Source organism: Nilaparvata lugens, chromosome X (genome assembly GCF_014356525.2).
Source record: "Nilaparvata lugens isolate BPH chromosome X, ASM1435652v1, whole genome shotgun sequence".
Lineage (NCBI taxonomy): Eukaryota > Metazoa > Arthropoda > Insecta > Hemiptera > Delphacidae > Nilaparvata > Nilaparvata lugens.
In genome coordinates, this window is record NC_052518.1 from 61,246,936 (window position 1) to 61,266,351 (window position 19,416).

At 34.9% G+C, this 19,416-nt stretch overlaps 1 protein-coding gene across 5 annotated transcripts in view; it reads left to right on the forward strand.

The window, feature by feature from the left end:
* LOC111057680 (UDP-galactose/UDP-N-acetylglucosamine transporter srf-3-like) overlaps positions 1–19,416 on the forward strand; it is a 197,221-nt gene that overhangs the window by 95,022 nt on the left and 82,783 nt on the right. Inside the window, exon 1 of one of the 5 annotated variants that reach the window (XM_039443408.1) lies at positions 3,944–4,329. The exons of the other annotated variants lie outside the window; for them this stretch is intronic. Within the exon in view, the coding sequence (XP_039299342.1) occupies positions 4,059–4,329 (271 nt within the window). The 5' untranslated portion in view covers positions 3,944–4,058. Of the gene's footprint in view, positions 1–3,943; positions 4,330–19,416 lie in introns of those variants that run through there. 5 annotated transcript variants of the gene reach the window in all.

Here is a 19,416-nt window from a genome sequence, read left to right on the forward strand (position 1 = left end):
ATCTGATGAGTATGAAAATAATAGCATGACTAAAACCAAAATTTCATATTCAATCAATTTATTAAAATTAATTTGTATTTTGACTGTAATGTTATATTGGTTTGCGATAATTATCCTATTATATGCAAATTATAATAAAGTCTGTAAATGTGGTGACTTGGCTCCATCAAATTTTACAAATATACTTCAGTTCAATATATCACTTCAAACAAATAATGGCAATAGAATGTTAGAGAGTGATAATATTGATTCAGATGAATTTTCTAAACACTTGTTAGATATGGAAAAAACAAAGACTAGTACTTCATTTTATTTGAAATCTTGTATTATTTCAGCGATAGGTAATAAGAAAATATCTAAATCTTTTGGAAATGAGCTAAATGACTGGTATTCTTCATTGATTAATCCCTATCGAAATAAATGTAACTTTTATAATAATTATAATGTAATCAACAATTGTGTAAACCCACAATTTGATATTATTGATGTTGATATAAATCTACTTTTAAACAAAACAAAACAGTTTTGTATTACAAATTGAAAGATGACTGACAGATGTTATGAGTATTGAATGTCATTCTTTTGAGTTAGGTAGTGGGATGTAAGTTTATAGTTTTGATTAGTGTAACAGTGACTGTCTAAGTGATAGTATGGTTAAAGTTGGATGTAAAAGAAGTAAAGGAAAGGTTAGTTCACATAGTACAAGTCATATCAAGTCTAAAAAATTAAAAAAAGTGGTATTGTTGGTAGTGGATTATTATCAAAACTCAGTAGTATAGCATCTAGTGTAAGTGTAATTAATAAGGGGATCGATATTTTACCAATTGAAATTCATCCATTTTCATACCAGTATTGCGGTCCTGGCACAAAGTTGGAAAAGCGATTGAAAAGAGGTGATAAGGGTATAAATTCATTAGATAAAGCATGTAAGGTATATGACATAGCCTACAGTGAGTTCAGCGATAACGAAACACGTGCAAAAGCTGATGCTATATTAGCTGATAGAGCTTGGGAAATTTTCAAAGATTCAAATACACCACCTCCTGAGAAAGCATTGAGTTATTTGGTAAATCTTGCGATGAAGACTAAGAAAGCTATTGGTTCTGGTATTCATAGTATATGTAGGAGAGGTAGAAAAAGAAAAGGTGAGAGGTATTCAGTGAGAAAGCCATCCACCATGAAAAGTGATTTAATTCATAAAGAGACTATTAAGCAACTCGAAACACATGTAAAAGGGAGAGGATATTTTTTAAAGCCATATCCACATTTGGCGCAATTGGACTAGTAGGAAAGAAAAAGAAAAGGAGAAAAGTTAGAAGAAAGCGTATTAGGAAAACACGAAAATGAATTATTTAAAGTGAGATAAAGCATTATCAAACTTTGATTTACTAATTTTAGCTAAACTATTAAAGATACCATTACGCGGTGTTTATATGTTGAACAAGCTACCGGATAGAGTACTTACTAATGGAATAATAATAGTAAATTTGGATAGAGATAGAGGAGTTGGATCACATTGGGTAGCCTGTCATAAAATAGCAGATAATGTTTACTATTTTGATCCTATAGGGAATTTACAGCCTCCGAAAATGTTAGTAGATTACTGGTGTAAACAAAAGAATATTAATATCTACTATAATATTGATCAGGTACAATCATATACTTCAAATATATGTGGACATCTATGTCTCTTGTTTCTTTGTAATCAGTTATAAGTGTTGAATGCTGAGAGAAGGATCTATAAAATGGTTGTTATAACATTATTATCGAATACTAGTGAGCTTTATGAAACTTTACCAGAAGTACTTGAACTTTCAAGCGAGACTGAATGGGAGATAGGCTTAATAAATTTGTGGACCTCCAACTTAATACCTAATGTAGAGAAAGGAAAGAATTCTAGTTTCAAATTTGGTGATAATCTAGTGAAACTGGAAACAGGATCATATGAAATTGATACAATTATAGAAGCATTAAAAGAAAAATTAAACATAAGTTATGAATCTAATGATTTAAAAATTATAGGTAATAACAATACATTAAAAACATAAATTTATTCGAGTAAAGCGATTGATTTAAGTCAGCAAAATTCTATTGCACCAATATTAGGTTTTGATAGAGAAATTTTAGTGCCAAATGTTTGGCATTACTCGAAAAATCAAGTATCAATATCAAATATTTCCTCGATTATAGTTTCATGTAATCTAGTGTGTAGTACATATGCTAATGGAAAAGAAACACATAGTTTATATGAATTCCTACCAAAGGTACCACCAGGTTATCTGATCAATGAAACACCAAATCCAATAATTCATGTGAGCTTATGTACACATAAATTTCAAACCATTAGTGTAGAGATCACTGACCAGAACGGTAGTTTATTAGATTTCAGAGGTGATAGAATAACAGTGAGATTACATATAAGTAAAAAACAGTATTAACATGGGCTTTATTGTTTACAATTTGCAAGCATATTCTAAATATAGAAATGTAAATCAGACTGGATGGAAAGAACAAAGTGTGAAACCAATTAAATGGGGTGTGCCTAAAAAGAGAAAGAAGTTAATGCATAGATACAATGGTGGAGATTTGATTAGTAAGAGTTCATACTCTGTGCCGTTAACATCAGAAAACGCATGCATTTTAGAGATTAGGATTCCGTGTTAATTATAATTTTGTCAATGGCGGCAATAAGTGAGATACTAGATGTAGGAAGCGATGTACACTACTACAATGATATTACAAATTTTGAGTATCATACACATGGACCATATGCAAATCAAAAACTTGAACGCTCAGATGAAGTGAGAATTCCTATAAATTCTATGGATCTTTATTGTCTTCCATGTTGTTCGTTTCTATCAATTGAAGGTCGAGTTGATTGTAGAAAGGATGTGAAAGATGATAAGTCGGATGCTGTGACTGAGGTGTCAGCAACATATAAATTAATAAGTAACACAATTGGCTATTTGTTTGATGAAATCAGATATGAGCTTGCAGGTACATCTATAGCTGAATCAAGATTGGTTGGTATAACTTCTACAAGAAAGCATTATTGTTGAAAAATTTATTTGATAAGAATATTTTTCATTTAGCAGGATTTGATCATGAAGGATATACATTAACTGATAATAAATTCAGCTTTTGTGTACCACTAGAACTAATTCTTCTTTTTTTCGAGGATATCAAACATATAATATTGAATTTAAAACAAGAGCTTGTACTACTTAGATCATCATCAGATATGAATTGTATTGAATCAGCAGATGGTAAGAGAGTTTCAATAACTTTGACTAAGCTAGTATGGAAGATGCCATATATTGAGCTAGAAAATCATAGAATACTTGATGCAGACAGACCATTAAAATTAGCTTTCAGGAAATGGGAGATTCATGAATACCCAGTTCTTCCTTTAACAAAGGAGCATAATTGGACAATCAGAACAACCTCCTCAGCAGACATTCCAAAATATGTGATTTTAGCATTTCAAACAAATAGGAAATTAACAATGAAAGCTAATATGGCGAAATTTGATTTTTGTCATCTTCATAATGTTGAACTTTATTTGAACTCGCAGTATTATCCCTATGATCATTTCCTAGGTAGTAAAGTTTTGATGTACAAATCATTTCTTGATTTTGCATTATCGTACTATAATTTACAGTTAGTGCTGAATATGGAAATGCAGTTGATTTTGCTAAGTTTAAGGATGAAACACCGATTTTTGTAATAGATTGTTCACATCAATCAGATCACTTGAAGGTATCGACTGATGTTAGAGTAGAAATTGAATTTGAAAAGCCAGTAACAAATTCGACAACAGCATATTGTATTCTTGTAAGTGATACATTAATGGAATATAAACCACTAAAATCGCTTGTAAGAGAAGTGCAATAGGTTTCTAATAGTATGTGTAGGTTTGCCAACTCCACAAGAGAGTGTGTGTAAATCAGTAAATAAGTTTAAGTATGAAGGTTAGTAAGTAGTTGCTCGCGAGACGTGGTGATACACACACCATTGATTCATCGTCAACAGCATTATTCTTGAGGCTACTGCAGAAGATGGAAGAACTAGTTAAGATCAAGGAGGAAAAAAAAGGAGATATTTATGATAGACTTTCAGCTTACTATACTGGTACTAATAGTTCATTTAATGAGATGCATCATTCCAAACCAGTTTCTAAACAAGGACGACAAACATATTCTTGTGCTGTTCAGTGTAATTTAGATAGTGAAGACACTTTGCAAACAGAGACAGAAAGCGAATTGATTGAAGAAGATGAGGTGCTTAATAATGAAGCTGAGAAGGAGAATGCAGTATTGAAAGAAACAGGTGAGTCAGATATTTCAACTTTCTGTGTGGTCGAATTTCATGGATTTAAAAATTATTCAGATAATTCATTCATTCTAAAAGAATTTGCGCTTATTGATACACGTCAAACATATGTTTTATATCATTTCAAACCACCATTTCCTAAATCAGAACTTCCATGGAAATCATATCATGATGTATCCTGGCTGGAATTTTATCATCATAAGATAAAATGGGAGATGGGAAATACTGAATACTCAGATAATATTTTCAAAAGTTGTCTACAAAACTATCAAAAAGTTTATACTAAGGGTAGAGAGAAGATGGAATTTTCAAAGAAATTTCATGCCAATGTAGAGATGATATCAGATAATTTTGAAAGACCGGATTACAAAAAATTTGAAAGTAGTTGGTGTAATGAGATTTGCAAAATACATAGATTGGTTGGGAATGGACGCTGTGCACTTTTCAGCGCAAATCATTATCTTTCAGAATTACTAATAAAGTCAGAAGTAATGTGTAAACAACATGTGGATTATATGTGTGAGAGTGAGAAGATGAGATCTATGAAAAGTTGTCCTTTTTATAATAGTGAAAAAAAAGAAAGTATGCAAGACAGGGTTTTTTCTACAATGGTGGTAAAGTAATTTGTGTTTATTGTGGATATGAACTGTTTATGCATAGAGCTAGAATATGTCAACTTAATAGCGGTATAAATACAGTAAATTTTTCAGTCTTGGTTCCACTGGTATAAATAGAGCTGAAAATGGTAGGATGATTCAGTGTGCTATTAAACATCGGTCAGGATGAATCTGGCAAATTGGTTAGCAGCTGAAGATAATTTAGAAAGTAAACTTCGCGAACATTTAGATTGGTTTGATGTATGTGAGAATTCAATCAGTAAAGCTAAAAAAGAAAATCGAGATACAACGTTATTAGTGGAATTACTATCAGTTTTTTTTATCAACAGTGAATATTAATGACATTAACAAGTATTTATGTTATTATAGATCATTTAAATTAAATGTGAATAAACTATTTTAATTAGAAAATGCTGTATTACATCATCTATAAACAATGATAAAGTTCATTGACTGCTCGTGAACATGTTTGTGCAGGTCTTCGTAGTGGAAGTAGTGGGGAAGAGTATTGTGGGAATGAAGTCAATAACTTGAAATTGATATCCATTCTACATTCAACATCGTGTGTGTGTGAACATGTTTTCACTCATGCAAGACACTCTATCTTTCGATTTGGCAAAGTTCAACCAAACATCATACGAAGATATTCCAATTGTTCAAATATATGATTTGAAACCTGATTTAAAATATCCTATACAAAAAGCAAGATTAGCACAAACAAAGTGTGGAGTTAGGATTGTAATGAGACTATATGAAATTAATAAGAAGAGCGGTGCGTATTCGTTTTATGATGTTTATCTACCTGAGAAGTATTCATCAACATTGAATGCAGCAACTTTGGATGATTTTAACAGTAGAAAGTATGTAATAAGATGTCAACATAGAGAGGATAAACCATCTTTAATTCACTTGGAAATGCAATAGTAAGAACTCAAAACTAACTTAAACTGGATTGTTTTAATTTACTTGGAATTAATGAAACTCAGTGATGTAAGTCTGTCTCATAGTTAAATGTTAACAATTGATATTTCTATATTGGTCTAGATATTTAGTAAATATTTAGTCTACTATAGATAATCTATCAATATTTAGCTAGAGATGGAGATGAAGCACTTTAAAACTTCAACGCCTGCGCTTTTTACTGCATGGATAAATTGAATATTCGAATTAATTATATACTATCAAATTATATTCATATTCATTTTCATCCTACAGTCAGGTGGAAAGAAAAGCATATATAAAAGAAAGTAAGCTATATTTTACTCAAAAAAATAACTGATCTAACAACTACATCAATGATAGTAAAATGATTGTATGTAGTAAAAGAAGCAACACTAAGAATTAATAATAAGTAGAGCTATTGCTGCTGCTGCTGCACAGTTTCTGATCTAACTCAGTGATGTAGGTCTGTCTCATAGTTGAATGTTAACAATTGATATTTCTTTATTAGTCTAGATATTTAGTGAATATTTAGTCTACTATAGATAATCTATCAATATTTAGCTAGAGATGGAGATGAAGCACTTTAAAACTTCAATGCCTGCGCTTTTTACTGCATGGATAAAGTGAATATTCAAATTAATTATATACTATCGAATTATATTCATATTCATTTCCATCCTACAGTCAGGTGGAAAGAAAAGCATATATAAAAGAAAGTAAGCTGTATTTCACTCAGTCTTTGCTGAGTTCAGCCAGAGTTAACTACAAAAGGTGTTAGTACATACATAACCTATAAATTATGACTCAATGCTTTAGTTATTCAAAGTTCAAAAAGCTATCAAGGCTTCTAATGGGTATAACATTTGATGAATTTAATGAACTGGTAAATAGTGTAAGATATTCAAAGTACTGTTTAGATAATGACACTGACAGTAAGGAGGTTAAGCATATCAATCAAAATTCAAACAATGTAAATACAAACAATTCAAGATTCTCTACATTATCTGAAATATATGATTTACTAGATATTGTGATTGATGGTTATGGTCATTTCCATTCGATTTGTGAATCTTCAGTTATGACAATAACTGATGTTAATGAGCTCTGGGAAGCATTATTTGATCTAGCTGAGCATAAGTGTATGAAAAAGTATTAAACATCAAGCTTCAAAGCTATAAGATATTCTGCTTGCTAAAAGTAGCAGGGTGGCGGGAGGCGGCGGCATAGGGGGTGGTATGGGGGCTTGTTTGGGAGGAGGATCTTGCAAGTGATATGTCTACATATTTTTTTTTAAATAAGTACTTGAACAAAAATGGAGGTCTTCTAGTGGGAGGTTTAGGCGAGGGGTCTTCTCACGCGAAGCGTGGGGGATTGATTGGAGGGGGATTCTACAATTGGTACGCCCATAAATTTTTTTTTTTTCAAATAAATACTTGAACTAAAATGGTGGTTTTCATATCGGTGGGAGAACTGGTCCAGGCGAGGGGTTATAAAATGAGGTTTTCCCGCACAGAGCGCGAGAGGATTTGGGCGGGGTTTGGAGCCCCTTGGGGGCTTAGGCTCCGCCCCCTAATTAAAATACTGCTCTGTGATTGGAGCACAGTATCTGCAAGAATACACTACTCAAAGGAAGTCTACTATTAAATGAAAATTGGAAATTGTAATAACAACAGCATGAAGTTGTGGAAGTGCATAAACGAAGTTATAGGTGAGGACAATATCAAGGACAAGAGTACTGAACTTGATGATCACTCCCTCAACAATTATTTTACTAATGTGGGTAAATTATAAGCTCAAACTATCAATATCCCTGATAATACTGGTGATCGATTTCCTGTAATACAGATTGAAAACACGTTTTTTATGAGACCAACGTGCCCAGTTGAAGTTGAGGCAACTATTAAAAAAACTAAAGAACAACTGCAGTCCAGGTATTGATATTCTGGGTAATATTATGCTGAAGAGAATAGCCAATTTTATATCTCAACCTCTCACTTTCATTTTCAATAGATGCTTTGAGGAGGGATATTTTCCCGAGCACCTCAAATCAGCCAAAATAAAACCTCTATTCAAACAAGGTGACCCGACTAATCCCTGTAATTATAGACCGATTAGTCTTATCAGCAACCTTGCTAAAATAATGGAGAAACTGATAAAGTCAAGAGTTGTTTCTTTCTTGAATCTTAACAAAATAATCAACAAGAACCAATTCGGTTTCCAAAATGGTAAAAGTACATCTGACGATGTAATAAAATTCATCAATACTTTATCTGATAGAATAAACTCCAATAAGAAAACTATTGCGGTCTTCCTGCTATCTGAGGAACCCAGTCCCTAACCATAAATGATCAATCTAGTGTAACTAATCATAAAACATCAACTCGCACAGACAAAAAATTGATTTTCCCAAGAAGGGGCCCGGCCCCCTCATTTGTTTTTAGGAATTTTTTTAGGAAAAAAGTGTGAAATTCCCAGCCAAAACTGTGAATTTCAGAATTTCATGGATGATATCATTGGGAAGGGGACCGAAAATAACTCACAGAAAAATATTGTCCAATAAAAAAATGTTTGATTCTAGGGTGGCGTTGGGGGGAACCTCATATACAGTGCAAGTCATGGATCACATTTACAGGGTGTTTTATGCTCAAAATCGAATTCAGCAGCCGAAAAAACATGACTCCTGCAAAAACTAAGCGAATAGAAACAATAGTGGGGGGGGGGTGGAAGGGTTGATTTTCCGATTTTTGTCAATTTTGTCTCATTTTCCAGGATTTTTGCAGCCAAGATAATTATGACTGTCTCTGTATTTTTCACATCAGTTTTTGATGTTGGAATCACTCAACCTGTGGTCCATGCAGCTGATAGTGTATCATAAACCCCCAAAATTACATCCAGGGAGCACTCGAGGGGGGCTGTGTGATTTTTGGCAATTTTGAAAAATCTTCAGTCACACTGGAAGGTATAATGATGTTTAAATATGTCAAAGAATGATCGAAAGTGATCTTTAAGGAAGAATAAAATAACACATAATTATGAGAGATTTTCTCATTTACAAAAATGACCAAGAAAAGTGTGGAACTCCCAGCCAAAACTGTAGATCCCACAAAATCATTGATGATCTCATTGGAAAGGGGACCAGAAATAGCCCACAGAGAAATTGTCAAAAACCCTTATATACAGTGCTGGTCATGAATCATACTTACAGGTTTTTCATGCTCAAAATCGAATTCAGCAGTCAAATTATCATCAGTCCCGCGAAAACTAACCCGAAAAATACAGTAGCCACCTAAACTACACAAAACACCCTCAAACTTATTAACCTGCCCTTACCCATACATTTGTAAAAGGCAACACACCCAAGCCACCCTACATAAATTATGCTATCCAACCTACTCCACTTAACATACCTTACCCACCCAACCTCACCTATCCAATCTAACTACCCCACTCTATCCAGCCTATTCCACCAAACTATACTTGAACCATTCTAACAAACAAAGCCCACATAAGTCACCCCACAAAGTGCAAGAGAGCTTTCTTGTTCAGTGCCACAACATCACTAGATTCTCATAATAAAATTATGAATGGTTTGTGGGGGGTGCGGGAGGGTAATGAAATTTTGTTCAGTTTTTTTTGTAAAAAAAATTGTAAAGATCCAGTCAACCTGGGCATGTGACAATACTAACTTTCATCTGAAAGTCTATAAGAACACTAGCAGGCATCAGTAAAATGATTGATTTTTCAAAATTTCCATTTTGGGGGTCAATGATGCCCTCCTAGATTTTTGAAAAATCTAGGGGGGAATGACTACAGTCTCGAATTCAAGCTCAAACGACTCAGAACATCCTAAAACATCGCCTTGTTTAGACAAAACATTCATTCTGTCAATAAGAGGCCCGGCTCCTTTATTGGAGTAAATATTAAAATTTTCTAGGAGAAAAGTGTGAAATTCCCAGCCAAAACTGTGAATCTCACAATTTCATGAATGATAACCATTAGGAAGGGGATTGAGAATAACCAACAGGAAAATTGTAGAGTAGTGGATCAGTATGGATCACATTTACAGGGTTTATCATGCACGAAATTGGATTCAGCAGCTGAGAAAACATCACTCCCATGTAACTAACCGAAAAAAAACAATAGGGTTGGTGTGAGGGTGATTTCTTGATTTCTCGAATTGACTGTCTCTTCATTTTTCATCAGTTTCTGTCATCAGTTGACTGTCTCATCAGTTTTTGATGTTGGAATCACTTAGCCTGCCTTCTATGCTGCTGACAGTGTATAAGAAACCCAAAAATCACATCCAGGGGGCACTCGAGGGGGGCTGTGTGATTTTTGACAATTCTGAGAAATCTGCAGTTAGACTAGATGGTATAATGATGTTTTAATATGTCAAAAAATAATCAAAAGTGATCTAAAAAAATATCAATTTCTCCAGCTTTCCAATGGGTAATTTTATAGCAAATTCAAGATGAGCAATGTTATTCAGCACATTGAAATGAGGCTATTCATCATATGATAACTTGATGAGATGATGTATGAGAGATGTAAAGGCAGTTATTTTTTCCCAATTCTGGCCTAGGCAATTCTTGACCCTCACAACTTGGCAACCAAAAATCAGATTTTGTTGTTGAGATTACATTCATTGCCAGTTATTAATCACACCAACAGATTTTCATGATCGAATCTGGATTCAGCAGCCAGAAAAAACATTAGCCCCATGAAAACAACCCATCAAAATTTGATAGGGGGGATGCAAGGGCGATTTTTGGATTTCAGCCAAATTTGGTTCATTATTGAGGATTTCTGCAGACAAGATTCGATTGGCTCTGTATCTTCCACATCCGTTTTTGATGTTTAAATCACCTAACATGCCGTCTATGCTGCTTATTGATAGTGCATCATCAAACCAAAAATTAAATCCAGGGGGCACTTGAGGGGGGCTGTGTTATTTTTCACAATTTTGAAAAATCTGCGTTCACACTGAACGGTATAATGATGCTAGAATATGTCAAACAGTAATTGAAATTGATGAAAAAAGAATCAACTATGACAGAATTTAGCTTTGGGGGAACCAAGGATCCCCTCATTTTTTTCAACTTTTCAATGCTTGATTTCATAGAAAAGTCAAGAGGAACAATCTTACTTAGCACATCAAAATGAGGCTATTTATCATGAATGAGAACTGAATGGTTTGATATGTAAGGGTAGTTTCTCGATTTTTTCCAATTTTGGCCCAGAAAATGTTTGACCCTCATAATGTTGTAGCCAAAATTTCATGGATTCTGTAATTCTCACATCATATTTCATTGTTGAGATTGCATAACTAGCTGTCTATGCTGCATTATAAAACTTGAAATTGATCTAATTCAGGGGGCACTCAGGGGGAACAATATAGGTACTGTGTGATTTTTGGTAATTAAAAAAAATCTACAACCAATCTGGAAGGTAGGTAGTATGATGTTGGAATATGTCGAAAAATAATTGAAAGGGATAGAAAAAAATTGAAAATATCAAATACAAGAGATTTAATTTCTGGTGTTACTCAGGGCCCCCTAAATTTTTTAATATTCCAATCTTCAATTTCACAGCAAAGACATAAGGAACTATAATGTTAAGCAAATTACAATAGGGCTATTCATTATTTAAAAACTGTATGGGAAGACTTATAGGAGATGCAATGGCAAGTTCACCATTCTACAGGGTGATTCTTGATTATGGTAAGATAATTTAATACATGATAGTAGAGGTAGAAATAAGAAAAAAAGTTCTTATAAACATATATCCATAAACACTTCATTAGGGAGCTATACAGGGTGAAAGATTTCGCCAAGTGTTCAGTTCCTCTGATGAAATATACAGATGCTGAATTGTTTGGGGACTAGTTTTTGAAAAACTTATGCTGGATTCATATGGAAAAATATCTGAAAAATTGAATAAAACTAGTCTGGAAGCTATAGTGAAAGTAATTTTTGAGAAAAAAGTTGGAATATGCAAAAAATCTGAGTAGAATTTAATTCTGAAGAGAATCATGTAAGCTATGTAAACTAAATTTAGATAAAAGTTGAATAAAATGTATTCTTATGTAGTACATGACACCACAAAAATTTGTGGTTTTATTAGGAGAGAACTAATAACTCATAGGTTGTAGCTGATTGCAAAAAAATATTCGGTTTCTATGAAGAGTTTTATTTTAATATGAATGTAACTTTCTAAATTACATTGAACTTATACCAAAAGACTAAAGATGATGTTAAATGTGACCTTCGTTGTTCTGAAGGCATATGTTCAGATGACTTCTCATCGATTCTCGGACCCATTCAAATATTCCAGGAGTCTGCTTTATCATTTCTACTCTATTCAAAATCCTTAATCGGAGTTCTTCAATGATATCAATTGGAGTATTGTATACTAAGGTTTTCAAGTGTCCCCAAAGATATGAATCCAAAGGATTTAAGTCTGGTGACCTAGCTGGCCATGGTACTGGCCCACCTCGGCCTATCCATTGATTTGGAAAGCTGTGATTCATGTGTTCACAAACAACAACACTGAAGTGTGCTGGAGCTTCATCATGCATTAACCAAATGTTTTGGCACAACTGAAGAGGTTTATCTTCAAGTAAGATAAGTAGCTCCTCTCTCAAAAATTTTAAGTAGATTATGCCATTAAGCCTGGGAGGAAGCTCAAACAGAAGTAGATGATCTCCTACTATTCCTGCTCAAGTGTTTACTGGAAACTGATGTTGTGGGAAATTAGGATTGATGGCATGAGGATTCTCAGCTGCCCAAATATGTTGGTTGTGGACGTTGATGATAGCTGTTCTTGTAGAGTGTGCCACATCGGTAAATAAAACGGTTGTTAAAAAGTTCTGGTTAACAAGTTTTACTAAAAACCATTGGCAAATACCAGCACAGGGAATACAGTCTCGTGGCAATAGAGTATGAACTTTCTGGAGGTGGTATGGATGTAATTGTTGCTCTTTTAGTATCCTTCAAATAATAGATTGATTGACATTAAACTGCACTGACAATTCTCTTGTGCTCTTCTCTGGATCTTCATAAATTTCATTAAGAACTCGTTCTTCTAACTCAACAGTCATAGTAGATCGGGGTCTGCCTGCATAAATGTGCTCTTTGAATATCAAAGAATCTGTTTCAGACAGACGTTGATGAATAGTGGCAAAAAACCTTGAACTTGGACATACTCGGTTCGGAAAGTTCTCTTGATACAAACGTCTTGCTTCAGTACTGTTACAGTAGTGTCCCATTCAATACATTGAATGCATGTCAGCTAATTCGGAGTATGAATAATGTCTAAAATTACCTGCCATTTTTTGAAAAGTTAACACTTATACAAAAGCAAAGTGAAATGGTTACACATAAGTAGGTATGATTCAGGAGTTCAGACGGGCTTTTTTGCTTGAAAACCCTCTCCCCCCTCTCGCCACTCGTCCATCCCGCCTCCCCTTCCCACCACTCACACGGTGGGGGGGTGTTCTAAAAATAGATTTCTCCTTCCCCTTGTCCAGTGGAGATGAGGGGATGGAATGAGGGTTATACAGTACAATTCACTTCAAATTATACATCTAGTTATTCAGTTTCTCGAGCTTAATTCAATAGTGAAATTATATTTTTGATTAACTCACACTCTTTTTATTTATCTTGGAAAAACATTCCTAATTCTTCAGTCTACCTTCTCGCCTGTAAAAGTGTAAATCCACCTAACGGTACACGATGGTTCGACCGAACAGAGGCACGCTGAGGAATGAGGTCAATGCTCCGAAGACAGGGCCAACTATTTCTGGATCACTGTCTGAAGAGACCCTCCGAATTATTCGACAGCAAATCGAAGAGTCTGTCCATTGTGCTGTATCAATGGCAGTGAAGTCTATCTTTGAGGAACTTCAGGCATTGAAGGAGGAGAACAAACAGCTGCACGATAGAATTCGTGAGCTAGAGGTGTCTTGTCACCTGAAGGTCGACGACCTCGAGCAATATGAGCGCCGACATTCCATACGTATTTTTGGGATCCCGGAGAGCGACAAAGAAGACACGGACCTGCTGGCGCTCGATGTCTTCAACAAGAAGCTGAATGTGCCCGTGACTCTGGCGGATGTCAACCGCTTGCATCACGTTGGAAGGTGTCAACCACCTCAACAAGGACAAGCTAAACCCAAGGACCGACCCATCATAGTACGACTCTGCAGCTACCGGACCAGGAAGATGATCTTCGACGCTAAGAGGAAGCTGAAGGGTTCCGGCGTCACCATTCGCGAGGATCCGACTGCGGAGCGTCTCAAGATCCTCAACGCTGCGGCCGACTGTCATGGGCATAGGAATGTCTGGTCATCGGACGGGAGGATCAAGATCTCTATCGGCGAGGGAGGATCCAAGAGGGTCCACACAGTCGAGAGGATGACCGACCTTCAAAAAATAAAGGTAAATTAAATCATTTCAGAATTCGATGACTAAGGTGCCCTTCACTACAATAATAGGAAATTCGTATTAATACATTTCACAGTAGATATACCTTGGCATTTTTCATGAGCTGGCTTTCTGTTCTATAAATGAATCTTTCCACTGCTATTTATGATTATACATGAGGCAATTATTTCAAACTAAGGAGATCCACATTTGTTAATACTGATTAATAATTTATCTTGATATTAATTCCCAAAACTACGTTCAATGCATCAACTACTATACTCCAGAGGGTACTTGGAGAATCATTATCTCTATTCTTACTAATAATTATTACATCTCTTACCAAAATTATTTCCATAATTAATAATTTTCGAAATGCTGAATTTCAAATCAATTGGATGATTAACATACGTTATAGATATGGATGTAATCTATAGGTAAAGATAGAAATCTCTTCTATATAATGATATCTTCTACTGTTGCCACAGCTTGAACAATAGAAGCTAATGTGTGAAAAATTATTGATAGAACAGAGGGGTGGGTAGTCTGTTCATATGCTTATATAGGGGCTGTGTTTCATTTAACGTTATCTTAGACATTCATCACTAAACTATTACAGTTCTCAATTTACTACTTTTATCGTTATTGCAACTCCCAATAGTTAATTATACTTCTAATACTATATAATATTTTTCATACTTCACCGTTCAATACTATTTAAAACTCATCTAAAATAATCTAGCACTTTCTCCATCATCTCCTCTACTCCTTATTTTTTCTTTCTCCTTTCTCTTCTTGATCTTATATTTATAATGATTACTTGAATATTGTTGTTTTCGATGATGATTATTATTCTTTTCTATTCTTCTTCTTCTTCTTTTTCTTCTTCTTCTTTTTTCTTCTTCTTTTTCTTCTTCTTCTTCTTCTTCTTCTTCTTCTCTCTTCTTCTTCTTCTTCTTCTTCTTCTTCTTCTTCTTCTTCTTCTTCTTCTTCTTCTTCTTCTTCGTCTTCTTCTTCTTCTTCTTCTTCTTCTCTTCTTCTTCTCTTCTTCTTCTTCTTCTTCTTCTTCTTCCTTCTTCTTCTTCTTCTTCTTCTCTTCTTTTTCTTCTTCTTCTTCTTCTTCTTCTCTTCTTCTTCTTCCTTCTTCTTCTTCTTCTTCTCTCTTCTTCTTCTTCTTCTTCTTCTTCTCTTCTTCTTCTTCTTCTTCTTCTTCTTCTCTTCTTCTTCTTCTTCTTCTTCTTCTTCTTCTTCTTCTTCTCTTCTCTTCTTCTTCTTCTTCTTCTTCTTCTTCTTCTTCTTCTTCTTCTTCTTCATTTTCTTCTTCCTTTTCTTCTTCTTCTTCTTCTTCTTCTTCTTCCTCTTCCTCTTCTTCTTCTTCTTCTTCTTCTTCTTCTTCTCTTCTTCTTCTTCTTCTCTTCTTCTTCTTCTTCTTCTTCTCTTCTTCTTCTTCTTCTTCTTCTTCTTCCTTCTCTTCTTCTTCTTCTCTTCTTCTTTTCTTTTCTTCTTTTCTTCTCTCCTTGATTAATTCAAGATCACAATGCGATGTTCTATTTCTTATTCTATAGTTCAGTTTCATAAGTTCTTCGCGATTTGTGCACATTCCTTCTTTCTCTTCTTTTCTTCCCTATTATTATCATTATTTCCCCTGTGATTTTTCCACTAGCTATCCAGCATGTTCAAATGTTTATTTTTCTTTCTATATCCATTTATTTTTCTACCTTTTCTCTTTCTATCTGATTACCTTCTACTAATATCCATATATTATATTATAATATCCATATATTTATCCATATAATATTCGATTCTTTCCCACATTAAATCATACTATTCCTCTTCAATTTTATGCGAATATTATTCATTATCAGTTATATTATGTATCTTTCCTCTATTGATAACCTTCTTCAAAGATTTTTCGTTTTTCTGCTGGCTTCTTCTTCTCTTTTTCAGTTTTTACTGGATCCCATTTCGCTCTATCTCCACCATGAACACGATCTTCCACTACTGGATTTCATCTCTCTCTATCTCCACTTGGACTCGATTTTCCACCACTGGATTCCATCTCTCTCTGTCTCCACTTGGACTCGATCTTCCACTACTGGATTCCTTCTCGCTCTACCTCCACTTGGACCCGATTCTTCCACTACTGGATACCTACTCGCTCTATCTCCACTTGGACCAGATCTCCCATTACCAGTTCTTCCTCAATCTTCATCTTATTCACCATTAGGATTATTCATCACCAAAACTCCACACATCTACATCTTATTGTGTTTAGTGAATTTCTGAACTAGTGCTTTGAATAGTGAAGGGAGCCGAACTGTCAAGGCATACTGAATGCACTCGAATCAAGAGACTTTTTCATTTAGGTTAAGTTTTATCAGTTTCATCCCCATTTCCCCCGTCATGTGTTGTTCTGAGGTCGGTTCACGATTGGTCTGCTGCTTCCATGATGCCTCTTACTGACACGTCAGCTTGCTCGCCCTCAAGTAGGTATGATTATTTCAATAATAGTAATAATGACGCAGGTATGTTTCTAGCAAATAAGCTCCACTCTTTCAAAAAACTTTTCAAGGCTGCTCACCTTAACGTACAATCCCTCAGTTGCCACATTGATGAACTCAGAGCAATCTTCCGTTTTCAGGACTTCAATATAATCGGAATTTCCGAATCATTTTTGAAGCCTAGTATTACATCAAATTTTGTTGCATTGCCTGGATATAATCTTTTCCGGAATGATAGATTAAATAAAGCTTGTGGGGGTGTAGCAATTTATGTGAAAGATGGTATCAAAACAAAAGTTTTAATCACATCTAAACAAGAGTATTGTTCCAGACCAGAGTTTATGCTACTTGAATTATCCTTATCTAGTAATGATAAATTACTCCTTGGTATCTGTTATCGCCCACCAAAAATAGGTCATTTCACAGATTTCGAAAATGCCTTGCTTTCTCTTATGCCTTGTTATAACCGTATACTAGTTATGGGGGATATGAACACCGACTTGAACATGACGAATCGTAACTTTGACTACTTTCAACTGACTACAATTTTCCAATGCTTAAACATGACTATTTTACCCCTCGATCCAACTCATCATACTAATGAATCAGACACACTCATTGACCTTCTCATTGTTAGTGATCCCAATGAGGTTGTTCAAGCAGGCCAAATCTCAGTCCCAGCTATTTCTAGACATGATTTGATCTACTGTGTACTTTCCCATAAGATACCCAAGCCAGAACAGAAAATTATCACTTATAGAGACTTCAAAAACTTTGATGAAGCCGCCTTCCTGACTGATGTGGCTCAGACTCCATGGCATCAAATTGAAGCATTACCCTCAGTTGATGACATGGTCAAGACTTTCGAGAATTGGACTTTGACTTTGTATGACAAACATGCACCTTATGTGACAAGGAGGTTTAATAGAAAACGACGAGTATCGTGGATGACTGAAGACATACTTAAGATGATGGGACGTAGAGACAAAGCACATAGAAAATTTAAAAAGACATTTGACTTGGACAGTTTGATAGAGTATAGGAGCCTTAGAAATAGGGTTAAACAGGAATTACGGAACTCAAAGATTAGGTACTTGAATTCGTTTATGACAAACAATAGACAAGACTCTAAATCACTTTGGCAGGGAATAAAAGAATTCGGGCTTGACAAACAGAAATCGAATCCACAAATTGACTTACCATTGAATAATATAAATGACCATTTCGTTTTACACTCTAACCAACGCAACGAAGTTGTCATTGATTAGCAATATTAACCTTGAATCGATTCACAAAATTAGTGTAGACGGTAATGACATTCCTTACTGTAGCTCAGTTAAAAATTTAGGCATTATTATGAATAATACTCTTGACTGGTCGGAACAAGTGAACAAAACTTGTAAAAAGGTATTCTCAGCCATGCATGCATTGAAGAAAATGCACGATATCCTCCCTAGAAACATTAAATTATTATTGGTTCAATCTCTCATCTTCCCACATTCAATGTATTGTAATTCTGTTCTTAACGATATGCAAGTCACTCTGAATGATAAACTACAGCGTTGCCAAAATTATTGTCTACGTTTTGTCTACTCTCTCCAACGCCATGATCATATCACCCCAGCCCACATTGCTAGTTCAACATTGAAGCTTCCCGATCAGAGGCTTTTTCGAATAGTCAAGCTTGTTAGAGATATCTTGAAATACGGTAATCCGAACTATTTTGAAGATGATTTCAAATTTGTCTCTGAAGGTAGGAGGATAGATGCTCCACATACTAGAACCGGGGAAAGTACTTTAAGGATACCCAATCATCGAACTACTATTTTCACAAAATCCTTCTTAGTCAGTGCCTGTCGTGCATGGAATACACTTCCTGTTGAGCTTCAACCTGACTTTAAAGAAACATATTTTGGAACAAATCACTGAAACTGTCCGGCCCTAGAACGATCACATGACAACCATCCCTCACCCATTCCACCAATATAAGCCTTTAAACCATGTTATAGTACGAGTTGTATATATATATATATTATATAAACTCATGTTATTTCAATTATCCACTGCATACTGCTGTATATTACTGAAATTTGATAACCCTGATCTACTTTCAGCCTACTTCATTTTATTAATCAATTATTTTTTTCTTCAATATTCATATTGATTAAAACTTTTACAATATTTCCATTAATAAATAAATCCTTAGTTTAAATAACGAAATTAACATTTTGGTAGAGAGTTAGTGGGGAGGATATTTTTATTATTCTTCCCAAAGAATGGACATTGATATGTCCAAAGCTCCGCCAATTTATTGTCACGATGTATATCGTAACTAGAGAAAGGAATTGAATTTAGGGCTCATTTATTCGACGCTCGGCTATCTTTCATAGAATCTGAGGGGTCAACGTTCAAGCCAGCCACTGGCCTACCGCTCAGCGGTGCTGCGCATCCTCTCTCCCCTCCCTCTCGGTCACTGAGGGAGGCTCGAGAAAGGCCAGCAAGAGGCAGTCGGGTTCGGAGAGCCAAGTCGAGCGGTCGAGAGAGGTGAGAAGGAAGCAGCGAGCAGCTAGCAACGTCACAGTACACCAGTACTAAGTGAAC